We start from the raw sequence: 15,357 nt of genomic DNA, 5'->3' as shown, positions 1-15,357 counted from the left end.
AAATCTACCATGCAAACTGCAGCCTTTGCAAAGGCTGTAGCCAACAATTTATACCAGAGGCTGCAGCCTCTTCTGTATTGTTTGTGCAGATTGTCACTGTCATCAGAACCAGATAATGAGGAGTTCTGCTGCTTTTCCTCCAGCCTGTTGCAGGCTGGTCTGTTCTCAGCTCACATGGGAGTGTGAAACTCTGAAACTCTGAATGGGTGTGAAGAGCTGTATAATGAGCTGTTCACCTCGGATAGCTTTGGTCTGGAGAAAAAGTGAAGCAGGAGTCTTTCACCTGGTCTCCTATTATATTTAATACAAAGTTGCAGTCCAGCTAATTACTCTTTACAATTTCCAGAGTAATATAGATTAAAAAAATTCTGGGAGAAGAAAAAAAAAAAAAGACCACAACAACTTGTTTGAAAAATCATTTTTACACAATTTCATGAATTTTAATTCAAAAACACTACATTAACAAATAATATATATTGTAAAGCAGCTATGATTTTGGATAATCACTAGGCAATCTGAAATTTAGAAGTAAACTGAAAACCACCAGAAATCTCACCAGCCTTTCTTGCAAGCATAAAACACATTTCTTAAGCTTATTGTCTCCAAAAATAGATGGATAATTAAAAGATATCCTACCAAAGAAAGTGCTCAGCATATTCATAGCTCACCCCGGAAGAGCATGGGAATGCTCTACATGAGGTAGATATTAGTCATATTGCTTAATCCAGATACAGATGAATTACCTTAAGGAAGAGATTATAGGAACCTATATAAAATGGAGCAGTTGAGCAAGTTGGAACTCTCCAGAGTCCTAGGGCAATGACAACATCAAGATAACTTGAATTTTGGGCCCTGATCTCACCACTTTACAAGCTGGCAAAAACTGATAGTGCCATGAATAGGCATGCCATGCCCCAAGGTGCAAGAGGTTGTTACTTCATGCTATTTAAAAAAAAAAACATCAAAATCCTGAGGTCATGTAGATTCGCTGTAAATTATCTTGAAAGCATGAGTTGTACTCAGTGTGGAATATTGCCAGTTGTTTGTTGTTAGACTTTACTCACCTGAATAAGAAGGATAAATCACAAATCATCACAAAGTTTTAGTCACACACTATAATATAGTTCATGCTTTATTAAAACTGTTACTAGCTGTTACTGTATTAAAGTACATAGCAGAATAGTGCTAAGACATCCAAGAGGATGGTTTGAACATTTTTCAAAACAGGAATAGCATCAGTTTCAGATTGTTCCAAAACTTGGTGGAAAATAGGATTATAATTTATAGAAAGAAACAGTTTAAAAAAATATTAATGCACCTTATTTCTAGAAACCAAGTAATATCATAAGTAATTTATTTCAGTGTTTAGATTAAAGTAATGTCCTAAGCTATTTTTTTGTTTGTTTTTTCCTTTTTTCTCTCCCCCCCCAAAAAAATAAAAAAAATCTGTAGTGATGCCACAAGAAATCTGCCTGGGTAAAGAGAGTAGTATGTACCCTTAGTGCTTAAGGTTGTTCATTTATTGTCATTTGAAAAGTAATCTATATTGATAAACAGTATTCCTGACTACAAAGATCCTTGAAGTTCATTCATTTTTTTGGACCTACAATATATAAAAATAACAATTTGACTTTTCAGTACAAGCCCTACAAGGACACAAGAGAGTATCAAAAAGTTAAAGAACAAGAGAAACAGAAACAGGTTAATCTGTTAACTTCCATTTTATTGGATTTTAAGTGTTTTCCAATTCTGTAACATGATAATGGAACATTTTTGTATGTTCTTCTTCTAAAATTAATTTGAGACTATTTTGACTATTTATTCTCAATTTGAGAATATTTTGAATCATATTTAAAATCAGGGAAATTTTGAATAAAACTACAGATTTGGATCAAATTTGCTTCTCTATTACTCCTAGTCACTTAGGGTAAATGTTATTGAAATCACATATGGTAAGTTGACATATATTGTTGTAAAGCAAGAAGAAGGTGCCAGGCAACCAATTTATATTTTAGAAAGAGCAGCAGCTGAAGTAGAGTTAGATCTGTTATAACACCTGACGGAACCATACTTTCACATTAATAATAAAAATATATATATATTCACTAAAAACATGGGAATGTTTCATGAAAACATTGGATTTGCAGGCATGACTGATTTTATTTGCTCTTACTCATGTAAGTCAGACATTAAGACTTTTTTTTAAAACTCTGTTAGAAATAGGAACTTTGTGATTAAGAATTTTGTTACAGGGTCTTATTTATGTACTTCTATATTACTTCATAATTATTTTTTTCAATCTAATGATCTGAGCAGCATTGCCTTTTCCCTGTGTAATCTTGTAGGAGTAAGAATTTTCCCTCCTGTTGTCTGATAGAAATCTAGAAGGTCATATGTTAATTGATGTACTGAAAGAATAATTCTTTTTTGTAACATTGCATAAGTTTTGCCAGCTTGAGGAATTTTTCTAATTTGTTTTCTCTATTTAATGTTCTGCATTTTACCCTTTTATGCCAAATGTAAATTCTAGATTTACAAAGTAGCATTATACATCCATCAAACTCAGAGAGTTTTATGATAGAAACTTGATAGGTTTTTTTGGGGTCTATTTTTTATTTTTATTTTTTTTAGGGGCATGTTTCTGGATACCATTCTCCCTTCCCGTGATGATAATGGTATACGACCTGCCATTGGCCAGCGTACCCGTCTAAGTAAAGGAGATATTGCACAGGCAAGAAAGCTGTATAGATGTCCAGGTATTGCACCATGAACAAACAAAAAACACATACTAGCAATTGTTTGACTTCGTTATTCAAGTTGAAAGATGATTTTTTTGTGTGTGTGTCAGCTGCTTAGTAGTCTGGTTCCATGTTGGCAACTGACGTATTCAGTTCAAGAACTGAATCATTAAAAATCTTGTAGGTAAGGTCTCTGGAACGCAAAGCACTTAAGGATAGATAAACTGCATGGAACAATATTTAGTTTCATGATGTTTCAGTCTGTTTTGCTTAGTTGTTCAATGACTAGAAAAGTAATTATGTTTAATGTCACTTCTGGTTTACATATTTGCTGGGTAAAATGAGCTGTGAAATTAGGCAGAAGAGTTGCTTCTAATGTACATCAGGACTGGAGTCCTGTTTGTTCTGAATTTTAGTGGAGTGTGAAATGAGTAAATTTAAATTATTGCAATCAGCTCTGAACAAACTCCCCCCCCCCCCCCCCCCAAATGTCAGGAATTGGTACAGGCCATGACATCTAAGGTATAAACTGTCTTTTATGGATGAACAGGCTAGGTCTTATTACAAATGTTATACAGTTGTAAAAGGTATGTTTAGTATTTGAATATTTTCTGCCTCATCCTAGCATCTTATAATTTCAATACAAATTAATATTTTATCTCAGACTGTCTGTCTGTCTCAGAGACATGAGAGGCAACTCCAGAGTAACCAAAATTCAATACTATGGGAGCTAATTCTTCTCCAAGTGCTAGCAGAATGGTGGAAATTTCAAAGTAAAAAGGTTTTACTTTTCTTGCTCTGGCTATAGCTGCAATCTGTTTTAAGCTTTGGTTTAAACTGAAACATTTCAGAACAATATCTCTCAGCCAGGTCATTGTGGGAGGATAGGCAAAACAACTCTGTGTCAAGTTTTACAGACCTCCTGCTCCTCTTGGGACTTAATGAAGGCACAGTAACTGTTTCAAGTCAGTTATATGGCTGCTTTTTACCATCTGATCAATACAGAAGGACTGACGTGATGGAGATTTGTATCAGCATCAGTGGGTTATACTGAAGATGTAGATCTGATTTGATGTGCGTTATATTGCTGAAATATACTTTTGGTTTGTACTGTAAGTACATCAAATCATAATGTTCTGTATATGGAGAACATGCACAGTGCTCATGGTTTTACCAGAGGAGAAACCACTTTAACATATTTTCTTTAACAACTGCTCCAGTTAGAATAATGTTTTTTTTTTCTGTTCTTTTGGTATGGAAAGAACTTGAATAATATAATTCTTCTTGGCAGCATTCTATCTAATAAGAGTATATAGACAGTAACTGTTTCATAAATGCAGAGAATAAATGTATACATGTATATTGATAACAAAATTTTTGAAGACAAAAATATTCTATAGAATCAAAATAGCTGTGAACATAGCCAGTGTCTTTTATCACATTGATTAAAGTGTAAAAAAAAAAAACACAAAACAACAAAAACCATCACCACCAACAAAAAACAACCCACCAGCCTTGGTTGTTGAGTGCTGAGAAAGAGAAAATGGGCTTTTAGAGCTAATGTTCAAATAGTTATTCAGAGAAAATGTCCTTTTCATATAATTCATGAAAATGTATAATAATGAGTTATCATTTCTTTCATTATATTCAAAATATTGCTTAAAGTCAGTGTTCAGTTTCATGTGCTCAGTTGTTTTGCCTTAAATGCAATACAATTAAAGGACAGGAAATAGGAATTCAAATCAGTATTTCCCAGAGGTACGTGCTTCTTTGATAAATGTTGCAGTATTGTATATGTTTCTCTTGGAGTTCTAGTTAGTGCCACAAGCAGTTTCTGGTTGGAGAAGCCTGTTGCATTTTCTGGGGCCCATGAGCATGAAGCTGAGCTCAGGGCTCCTGGAGAAATCAGGTGCAGTAGTGAGGCAGCTGATTCCTGGATTGTTCTAGCTAGGCAGGATATTCAGTAACATTATTCAGGAAAGATCTTAGTGACTGAGAAGCAGATTTGAGATTGGTGAAGCTGTCTTTCATCAGCTGAGCAAGTGCCAGGACTCAGTGGCCTTTGAACAGCAATTTTGATTTAGTTTTATTTTTTTCTTAGGATTTTTGTCAGAAGAAAACATAGATGCTGATAGGGATCTAGTTGCATTTTAATCAAGGTCTCATTATTCTGCCATGTAACAACGTAAAGCAAGCATGTGAGTTGAGAGTCCCTCCTTTGCCAGCCTTATTTTTAAATTTGTCTTGCCATCTGAGAAGAGTTTTTGATATTTAAGGCTGGATGTATTACAGTTTTGTCTGCTCGATAGGATAACACAACATTATTTCTTTTGGTGCAACTGCTAAAGTTAAGTAGGTTTGCTATCGTAGTCCTACATGTATGTAGAAATTGCAGTTGATTTAAAATGCATATGTAACTTCATAGGAACAAGAGAATAAGAAATAGAAAATGATAGAGAAGTATGCTGCTAGGCAGAAAGAGAGGACAAGAAAAGTGGGCAGAGTGGGACTGAATAATGGATGGCAGTAGAAGGTTGCTCAGATGAAGAGAAGGGAGATGTAAGAAGTTCAGCAAATTTCCAAATTGCCAGGATCTGTGACAGTATGTGTGGAAAAAGAACAGATGAAGATTACCCAGTTTGGTTCTTTCTGATGTTCTTGCTATTCCTCAGGCTTAATTTACTGCCTTGACTACTAGATTCTAGATTAGAAAAGAACATCCACCTTCAAAAGCCAGTCTTTATTGACTACATAAGAAAAATTAAAATTTTTATGTTAAGACCTTTTCCCTGTAATTCATATATTTCTTTTCTCTAGGATTCCTATAAAGGGGAATCAACAGTAACCCACCGATTTAAATTTTTGGTTTCATGAGTTTATCATATAAGGCATGACATCTAGGAAGAAAAAAAAAGTGGAGAAAGCATTGGCCATGATAATGATTAACTACAGAATTAAAAAAATATACAAGTGATTTGTAAAGCAGAGGTCTATGAGATAAAAGTTGCATTTAATTTATTTTGATATGAAATACACGAAAACTAGTTCTGAGGAAATTTAAGTATGTGTTTGTTATTATGTTTTTACTTTTACCTTTCTTTTCCAAAGTGAAGTCTGTTACTCATGGACTGTAACACACTAAAATGTGTAAAATATACCATTTTACAAGCCTATTCACAAATAATGCAGCTGCACAGTCTAGTTACAGAGAAAAACCTTAAATTCTTTAGTGACAGAGTTTTAACAGTTTCAATAACCACTGACCAATTGTAGAGGAATGTGCTTTAAATAAGAAGAGCTCAAATATTAACCCTTTAACATCAGCTCTGGAAACCAGCCTGGAACTCAGATTCCACAGATAATTAATTCAGCTATTGATTAACTTAAACTACATTCCCCTTCAGTAACCAGAAATTAAAAAATAAATTGTAGATATTGTGAAACATATAAAACCCAAAATTATTTTATAAATTCTAGTTATGTTAATAGAAGTTATCCAATTATTATTTTTTTCTTATGCTTGCCTTATGTTCAGAAGTATTTATGAAAATTTTGATTCATTGGAGAGCTCACAGGCATTTAATATTTACATAAGTTAAATTGTTAGATGAGCTAGCTTTGTGCTATATAGCTTTATTCTTTAACTTTTATATAAAAAAAAATCAATGACAGCTTTTCTTCTGCTGAAGTATGTAGTTTTATGTCTATATGTAAATTCTGTATATGGAGCATGGAGAAAATAATCCTGTACATTTTAGAATTTCTCTTGGTCATAAAGAGTGTTCAAAAGCTACTATACTCTGTTAGTTTACTTTTATAAATGGTTACTTAAGGACTCTAATAGAGTAAGGGATAATTATGCCAGTGTTTTTCCTCTTGCCCTTTTACTAATTGCAGGGCTGCATTTGAACTGACTTCTAGTATGTCTCAAATACTTGGATAGCATTTTGCTTGCTTACATACTTCACATTATGTATAAATGTCCATGGCATGACTTCATAATGTCAATATTTGTGAGTTGAAGTTAAATTTAAATGAAAAAATGCAACGTGAACAGAGAAGATTGGACAAAGAGCATTCTCCATCAGATGCATGTGTCATCTGCTGAAGGCTTGCTTAGTAACTAACATTGGCAAAATAGTTATTTAACTAAAGCAAAAAGATGATGTACTAAAATTTGAAATTATATTTGTACTCCTTCTGAGGGTATGCTGATGCAGTATAGTCTGACTGAAGCCATGCATAAAGGCAGGAATAAGGGAGGGCTCTAAGGGCTCTTCTGATCTAAGAGTGAAACACTTGGATTTTCCTTAACTGTCAGCATGTCTCCTGCTCCGCGTATCTCTGCTTTGGGTTCTAGTTTCCTCTGCTCCTGTACAACACTATGAATTTACCCTTGGTCTTCTCTTAGATGCTTTGCATATGTATTGTAACCTATGATATAGCTCAATAGCACTTGAGGAATGGGAGTACAATACTCTGCAATTTATTCAAGTTTTCATTCATTGCCATGTTAAAAATAAACTGTGGTTAATTATGGATATAGCGTTTTCACTGAAAAGGCTTTGTACAGAAATAATTATTTAGTACTGAATACCTTTTGTATATGTGTCATTTTCTGTGAATGTCTGTGGTTTTTTTAGACATAAAACCCACTTTTTTAATGACAGGAGGAAAAGATTTTTTTTTATTTTATTTTTTTTCCCATTCCTAAAGAACATGGTGATAGTAACTTCAGCTATTAAATTTTTGGGGGGCTGCAAAAATCTTTTTCTCTCCTCATCATAATAACCATTTCAGTGTCAGAGAGCATGTTTAATGCCTTGAATGTAGCTTAAGCCTGATATTACAGTGTAGTTGTCAGATTACATCTTAGATGCATTTTAACAAGACAGCCTTTACAGCTGCATTGTTTCTTTGTCATAAACAATCTTTTGTCCCCTTTTATTTAAAGATTTTCCAGATCATTTATAATTCATTGAGATTTTGATGGATACAGTGGTTCACCTGCTGGCAGTGCTATAATTTGAAAGCACTGCAGATCTGATTACACTGTCAGTCATGGGATAATACTCTCAAATTCACATCTTTCATATCACACCTGCAAAATCAGTGGGTGAAACAACTTGATTGAAGGTCAAAAAGATGACTGACTGAGGTGTGACAGCCTACCAGAATCAGTTTTAATGGGGAAGGATGGCAGGAGCTTGCAATGCTGTATTTTAGTGTGCAGGGGAATTATTAATCAGTCAGCCAGCAGCTAGTAGCATGATTGATGGGTGAGATATAGGTTCTAAAAGCTTCAATAATAAAGAATATAAAATCCTTCAGTACTTTAGGACTTTACATTGGCTTTGCTTTATTACTCTCTCTACAAATCATTGTTGCAAGAGATTGAGTTGAAAATAGGACTTAAGTTTTCTATACCAATGTATATGAGTGACTTTAGGTCAGCCCAGTCTCTCATGTGGGCAAAGTACTAAATCAAATGAAACCTCTGACAAAATTCCAGTATGGTGGCAATCACACCATGTCAGTTTTTGTTTTAGGTTTGTTTTAGTTCATAAAGGATGTGACTAAGGGTGTGGCTAACTTTTTTTCCCTGCAAAATAGTTATATATATAATTTTGCAGTTGATGGACAGCAATGACATTTTTAAGACTGCTGTAATTTTGGTTAAGTCAGCAGACAGCACACAAGTGAAACAGTTCATGGAATAAAAACATCCTGTGTAAAATGGAATGAATGTCAGATTGGCTTAAAATCACTGTTTTGAATAAATCATAAAATAACTAGTCTGTTTTCCATTCTGCATCTGCAGTGAGTTAAATGCATTCTAAATAGATATTGGAAAGACATTTTTCTCTGGTAGGCACATTCAATTTTATATTTTTACTGTATTTTGTTTCTTTCAGCCTGTGGAGAAACACTGCAGGAATCTACAGGCAACTTTTCTTCTCCAGGCTTTCCAAATGGTTATCCTTCCTACACGCACTGCATATGGCGAATCTCTGTGACCCCAGGAGAAAAGGTATTCTTAACATTCTCTCAGCTAAACACAGATATTATTTTTAAAGTAAAATGTTGCATTTATGTTTAAAGCTTGCAGAATAGTTGAAAATCATGGTAGGCCATAGGCCATGTCTCTTGAATGGGACCATGAATGCTGTGCCATTGATTTGACTGTGGTCTGTGGCAGTAGACCACAGTAGCATCCATTCAGTGGCTTTCCACATGAAATGAAGTCATGATTTCAGTCTGCTATGTGTCTACGTCATGAAACCCCTTCAAAACTGGCTTTCAATGCAGTTGGCGTCTTGGCAAAGAGGTAGTTCAGATTCTGGGATGGTCTCTTCTCCAGTACGGGCTCAGACAAGCTGAGCTGCCTGGGACTGGTAGCTGGGCTCAGCCTGAGGGAGATCCTTGTTATGCTGAAAGAGATTTTGTGAAACAGTAATAAAGGAAAAAAAGTGGTATTTTGGGTGTCCCTGGTATTATTTTAATGCATAGGGTTTTAATTTCTGGGTGTCAGTTTAGGGAAAATGTGGATAAAGAGATTGGTTTGGTGAGAGCAGTTTGGGCAGAAAAGTTTGCCATCCCACTGAAAGCAAAACCTGTTTTTCTTGTGTACACTTTCAAAACATACTAGCTGAATCTTGCTTTAAAGTATTGGCTCAAATATTAGCCTGCCTCTAAATAAGGATAGAGGGAGAAATGAGAAGTTTCATGTTCAGACAAAATATGCAGGGAAAATAATATTGTAAGTTTCTTTACAGGAAGCAGTAGCCAATATTAAGCAAATACTGCCTGAAGGCTGAGAATTCAGACCCACCACCAGTCTCAAAACTGGGAAGTCCAAAGAGGAAAACAGAGCATTTGCCCCCAGATATTTCAGTTTTGTCAGTTTTCTCCCACTCAATATCGGACATAGTTTCTCCAAGTTGGATTACTTTTTCTGTGTTTATTTCAGGTTAGGGTCCTAGTAGACACCAAGAATATATGTCCCTGATGTGCATCCTGAGGAGCTGTAAAAGCATTTGCTAGTGTGAGGAATGAAAGCGAAGTCATTTGGACTGTGTTCACCCTCCTCTGGGCAGGAGCCAGTGACAGGAGGAAAAATAAACATGCTTGGAAGGTGTGGGTGGCTCTGTAGGTTTGCAGGGAAAAACGAATGAAAACAGTTGAATAAGAGAAGGGTTGCACAAAAGATGCAAAGTAATCTAGATAAGTAACTTTATATTCCCATTATTTGTGTTGCTTCTTACACACAGCTTCTTAACAACAAAAATGGCTTAGGTTTCTTTCCTGTTTCTCAGTTATAAAAGTCAAATGTTCATCTACAGTTATTGTTGGCTTCTGAAAATAACATTAATATATGAGTTGGAAAATTATGACGCTTAAAATTTATAGCACACTCACAAGTTTGCACAACTGTATCTGCGAATGTTGGTAACTATAATATGTTTGTAGTACTATTATAATGCCTTGAGATTGTTACCACTAATGAGCTGTAGAAAAGCTTAAGCCCTGTCCTGAAATCAGCAATATAAGGAGACCAGCTCCCTTCCAATCCTAGTCCCCTCTCCAAGGGAGAAAATGATTAAACCCTGTTTTCTTGTTGTAATCTGACGTATTACGTCCTGTCTGTAGGGCACTGTTCTGACCTCCAGCTCTCATAGTCTCCATAGAATTCAGCGAGAACAACATAAATGATATTTGTGCTAATGCCAAAAAATCTGTTTTGTCAGTGCTATTCCCACAGGATAGTGCCTTACTTTATTTGCAGCAAGTACTTGATGCAGACAGTGGAGTGGCAGAAATGAGGTCTAAATGTTAACTAATGCGTATTGCATGTTGCCTTGGACACACTTATTATGCGTGATCCCAAGTTTTTTCAGCCATTTATGATAACATATTCACATTATGAAGGGAAATAAATATATATTTAAATCTATGTCTTTCCTTTTTTGCTGTTTTGACCCTGATAGATCTCAGAAATGTCAGATGGTGGTTAGAGTACATATAAGTACATCACATCATGTTCTGAAACATCAGTGAGCACTTTAGTCACCTAAAAATAAACTGAAAAAGCATCAGTCCAGATTGTTTAGCTCTTGTCTCTTATTTACTGAGATTTAGTATTGTGCTGTTTGAGCATAGTTTAGAGAACTCTATTCTATCCATGCTGCTTTCTACATGTACAGACACCTCTGATCTTTGTCAGGAAAATCAGTGAAGGACAGGACTGCAGTGGTACACTCTGGCTGTAGTAATTGTTTTATTGGTAAAGATTATAAATTGGCAGCCCAGTGTAAAATAAATATGTGCATCCCTATGACTAAAACAAGGCAGTTCATTCACCTTTTACTTTCTCCTGAGATTTAAGACTACATGGTAAATAGCTGTACACAGTATACCTATACATAGAAAAATCTCTGGGGGAGGATGGTGTTAGTAACACTGTATGCCCTCTTCCAGGGTGAATCCCTCCTTCTGGTGTGTAGAGGTGTTGTTGGCATGGGGACTTTCAACTCTGCCAGTGTTGTTGGTTGTTTTTTTTTTTTTAACCTTTCTTTTTGAATAAGTTACATTACTTCCTATTTTTCCTTAATTTTTAAGTGAATGATGAAATAGGACAGGTAACTCCTTAGGTGAGATGAGGAAAATGCCACTTGCAGAAAATTTAGTTAGTACTGTCTGGTGTTTGCTAAATATCCCAGGTGCTGGGCAGTATGATATATTCTAAAGCTGCAGTAGCACAATTGAAACTGCTGTGTAATCAATAATTCTTGAATTGCACTGACAAACATCCATTGATTGTTTTTTCCTATGAAGAGTTTCAGCCACGTTGTCCCCTTGAACAAGCTCTGCCCTGTCTCTATCTGTCCTTAATACTTTGCAGAATTGCAGAAAGAATCTTATATATTTTTATTCTTGCCAACCAAAAATCATGCTGTGACAGACTGGGGGTTCTGCATATGGGGTTATGCTCTTGAATACTAGTCAATGTTAAGGAATTGCTGTATCATCAAATACCTTGGCAAGTCAGAGTCAGGCTGTGAAGGTTATTTCATATAGTTTCAAAGACAGGGACCATTAAGGAGGCTTATTACATTTTAATGGTTTCCATTTAGATAGCAGCCCTTTGGGATCGTGACATGATCACACCTAAGTAACACAATCCTTTTCCCTTTTCTGTCCTGGTGACTAAGGTTTGGAGAAAGGCAAATTTGCAAACAGAAAACAAAGAAATCTGATGTTTCAGCTGTGTCCTGCAAAATGGAAAACTTGTGGCTAGACTCATGAGAGACCTCAAGGCTGTAAACAGCTGAACCATGGAGAGGGCATAGGATGTGGCTTCCATAACCTGCTTCCGACAGAGCCAGCTGAGTTAGCTTAAGCAGACATGGAAGGTAGCCTGACCTTCATCCAGCTGTCTGCATCTCATCTGAGCAGAGAAAAATCCTCCCCTTTGAGAACCCCTCTGCCTGCATGGCTGAGATGAGGTTGACATGGATGGAAAAGGATGAGTAGACTGCTAAGGGCAGTAGAGGACAAGTAGACTGCTAAGGGCAGCCTAGTAAATGCCAGCTGAGAGTGTCAACTACCGCTTTGACACATGCCTTTTTTGGGCCTACAGCACAACAATCTAGAAACTGAATATTACAACATTGAATGATTTATGTCAAATTTCTCAGTAATACTAGAAAGGAAACAGTATTCCTATTTTGCAAAATAAAAATAAAAAAATAATAATAAAAAAATAATTCCCCAGCAAGGGCCTAGTGAAAACCTAGTAAAAAGGGGAAAGAAAATGAGAACCATACAAAGAGAGATATTGCATAATAGATTGAAGATAGAGGCTGTTAGGTAGAAACCCAGGTTTCTACCAACACTAGCTTGTTCTGTTGAGAGTGCATCCAGAGTGTGTGTTGTGCTTACTTGAATCATCTGAATTGTCCCTCTGCAGTTGAAATTCATTCTATTTAACCTGAATTGCTACATCTGAAATGGGAAACCAGTCATAAAGTCTAGCCCACAGAACTTGCAAAGATGCAGGAGGCTGAGAATCAAATCTTGGATGTCCCAGAGGTTAGTTAGTTCAAATCCTTGGAGTTAAACAGTGGACCGTCTGGATTTCTGGACTGGCTTTCATTAAAAACATGAACAAACAACCAAAAAACCCTACAACACTCCCTACTTGCTCCACCGCAGTTCCCTACATGCTCCAGCTCTTAATGGCACTGATTTGTTTGATGTATTTTCTATAAGAAAACTGTAACTCTTCTCATTCACTGAATGATTAAATGAGAGCATTTCATTCTCCTTTAATTCCATGCTTAAGAGCACATCCACTGTCTACATAATACTTTTATTTGATTTTTTTTTTTTTTTTTTTTTTTTTTTTTTAGGACTTTATTAGCTGTTTTTCAAAGTTCAGGGAAATGGAATCTATACTCAAGGCCAGGTAAAATATGGATATGGAAAAATAGCTCAAAATATTTGAATATGTATTCCCGCAAACTTGTCAGCGTAAGGAATGCATATGCTTTCATCAAAATATGTTCATTTCTATTGTAATTATTATTGCAACAAAGAGTAGGAGTTACATAGAAATTATCTGATTTCATATCAGTCTGTTCTTGTCTTGCAGCTCAGGACATAAGCCTGATATATAATTTGATCATCAATATAATTTGATGACTTTCAATGTTATGGGTCATTATGATCCACAGTGCTAATAGCAGTTGTGGACATGAGTTAATATTATTTAAATATTGAGGAGTTTCCAAAGCATCAAACTAACATCAAAGTGTACATTCTCTGCATACATATCTGAGACTAAATTACTACCTCCCTCTGTGGCCCTAAAGTGATATAAGGGAGGGGCCCAAAGACAGAGAGAACAGGCAATTTTTTTGCATCTGCTTCACTGAAAATGTTCCAAAGCTGCTTGCAGGATGTTCCCATGAAGAACACAGTGCTAGAGACAGACTGTGGTTTCAGCAACACTTATGGAAGTTTTGTGGATGTGGTAGCAGCTTGTGGGTGTAAATGTTTGGCCTTACTTAAACATCAGAACAGGTATCCGTTTATTCAGTGCTGTCCTGATGGTCCTTGGCATGTTTTGTGGCTCATACCTTCATCCCACAAAGCTGTGGCTGCCAGCATTAATATACCTTGCTGTACAGGATTTCTGGCTATTGGGTTTTATTTGCAGCTTCACAGATGTTTTCTGTTTCCAATGACATCAAATTAGTAAAGGTGAAAGCTACATCGCTTTTCATACCCATGAGCTTGATTTTTCACCCATCAGTAGGTTGCCAGCACTAGGTGGTGGGGTAAGATACAATACAGCCTTCAAGATAGAAATTTTCCCATTCTCCAATGAACACAACAGAGGGTTTTGAGAATATAATTGTGTGTGTGTACTTTTTTTTTTTTTTTTTTTTTTTTTTTGGTGAAAAGTAAGTGAAATCAAAATTTCTGCTAGCCTAATGTTAAGGGCTTTATGGGAGCTTTAAATTAGCTTCTTCCAATAGCTGTTTTTCTTTTGAAAATGTAATATTATGAAAAAGTTCTGCCTTTCTGGTTTACTATTGTAACACATCATTGTCTTTGGAGAGACTTGTGGTGCCTTCAGAAAAGGTGGAAGTCATCCCGCATGACTGTCTGGCCCATTTTTCCAGTTAGTAGTGTTACTAAGTAGTAGTAGTAGTTAGTAGCGTTACTCCTTGCAGTGGGACTAGGGGTAAATTCTTCTCCTTTCAACTGACACAAAAAGCTCCATGGAGTTATATTTTTGCACTACGAGGTATTTGCTACTATGCAGCAATTTCTGTTTGCTTTGTAATAGCAGGTTTTAGTTGTGAGTTCCTAGGATCAGAGCTAAAAATATTACCACTTAATGCTTATATGTAAATAAGGAAATTTTTTATAGTTAGTCTGAAATACTTATTAATCTACACTGAGGAACTGATTTGGGAGAAGATGCATTATTTTTCAGATATGCTTAAATCCAATTAAAGGAAATGAATTCAAAGAGATTTTATAATACAAAATATGAATGAGTCTTAATCTTCATGTTTTGACTCGTCCCTAAAATTACAGGGCATAACACTAAGACTGTCCCAGTCAGTCAGGGTCCAGCCTGTAGCTACTGTGAACCTACAATCAGTATAATCTATTTCTCTGTTAAAAGTGTAAGTTTATGGCAGGTTAAGATTAGTATTTCTAAACCAAAGTGGGATAATGTGGTGGTCTACAGTACCCCTGATATTATGTATTGAAAATATGCCTATTTACAGATGTGCCCAGTGAAATCAGGAGTCTAAGTTCCAGCAATGCAGAAAACTGAGATTTCTGTATAAAAGGCTTTATCAAAAAACTTTTTTATTAAAAAGCTTTATTTATAAAAAATATACATATAAAGCTTTTCATTACATCTGTGTGAAAAAGGAACTTGTGTTATTTCTTTTAATGATACTGTTTTCAGTATAATGGTCCACCATTGTCAATATATAACTTCTTTGAAAGTAAATTATCTTGTCAAAACAGTAGTTGAATGGAAACACAAACAAAAACAATTCTTTTTTACAGCTGTCAGTGCTGCTTATAG

The 15,357-nt window shown here is 35.6% G+C and overlaps 1 protein-coding gene across 1 annotated transcript in view; it reads left to right on the top strand.

Moving 5' to 3' along the window:
- TLL1 (tolloid like 1) overlaps nt 1-15,357 on the top strand; it is a 133,558-nt gene that overhangs the window by 76,685 nt on the left and 41,516 nt on the right. The window contains exons 8-9 of the mRNA XM_082758502.1: nt 2,632-2,756; nt 8,654-8,769. Coding sequence (XP_082614628.1) covers nt 2,632-2,756; nt 8,654-8,769 — 241 coding nt within the window. The remainder of the gene's footprint in view (nt 1-2,631; nt 2,757-8,653; nt 8,770-15,357) is intronic.

Source organism: Aythya marila (genome assembly GCF_965140915.1).
Source record: "Aythya marila genome assembly, chromosome: 4".
NCBI lineage: Eukaryota > Metazoa > Chordata > Aves > Anseriformes > Anatidae > Aythya > Aythya marila.
This window is presented reverse-complemented; position numbering and strand designations above follow the sequence as displayed.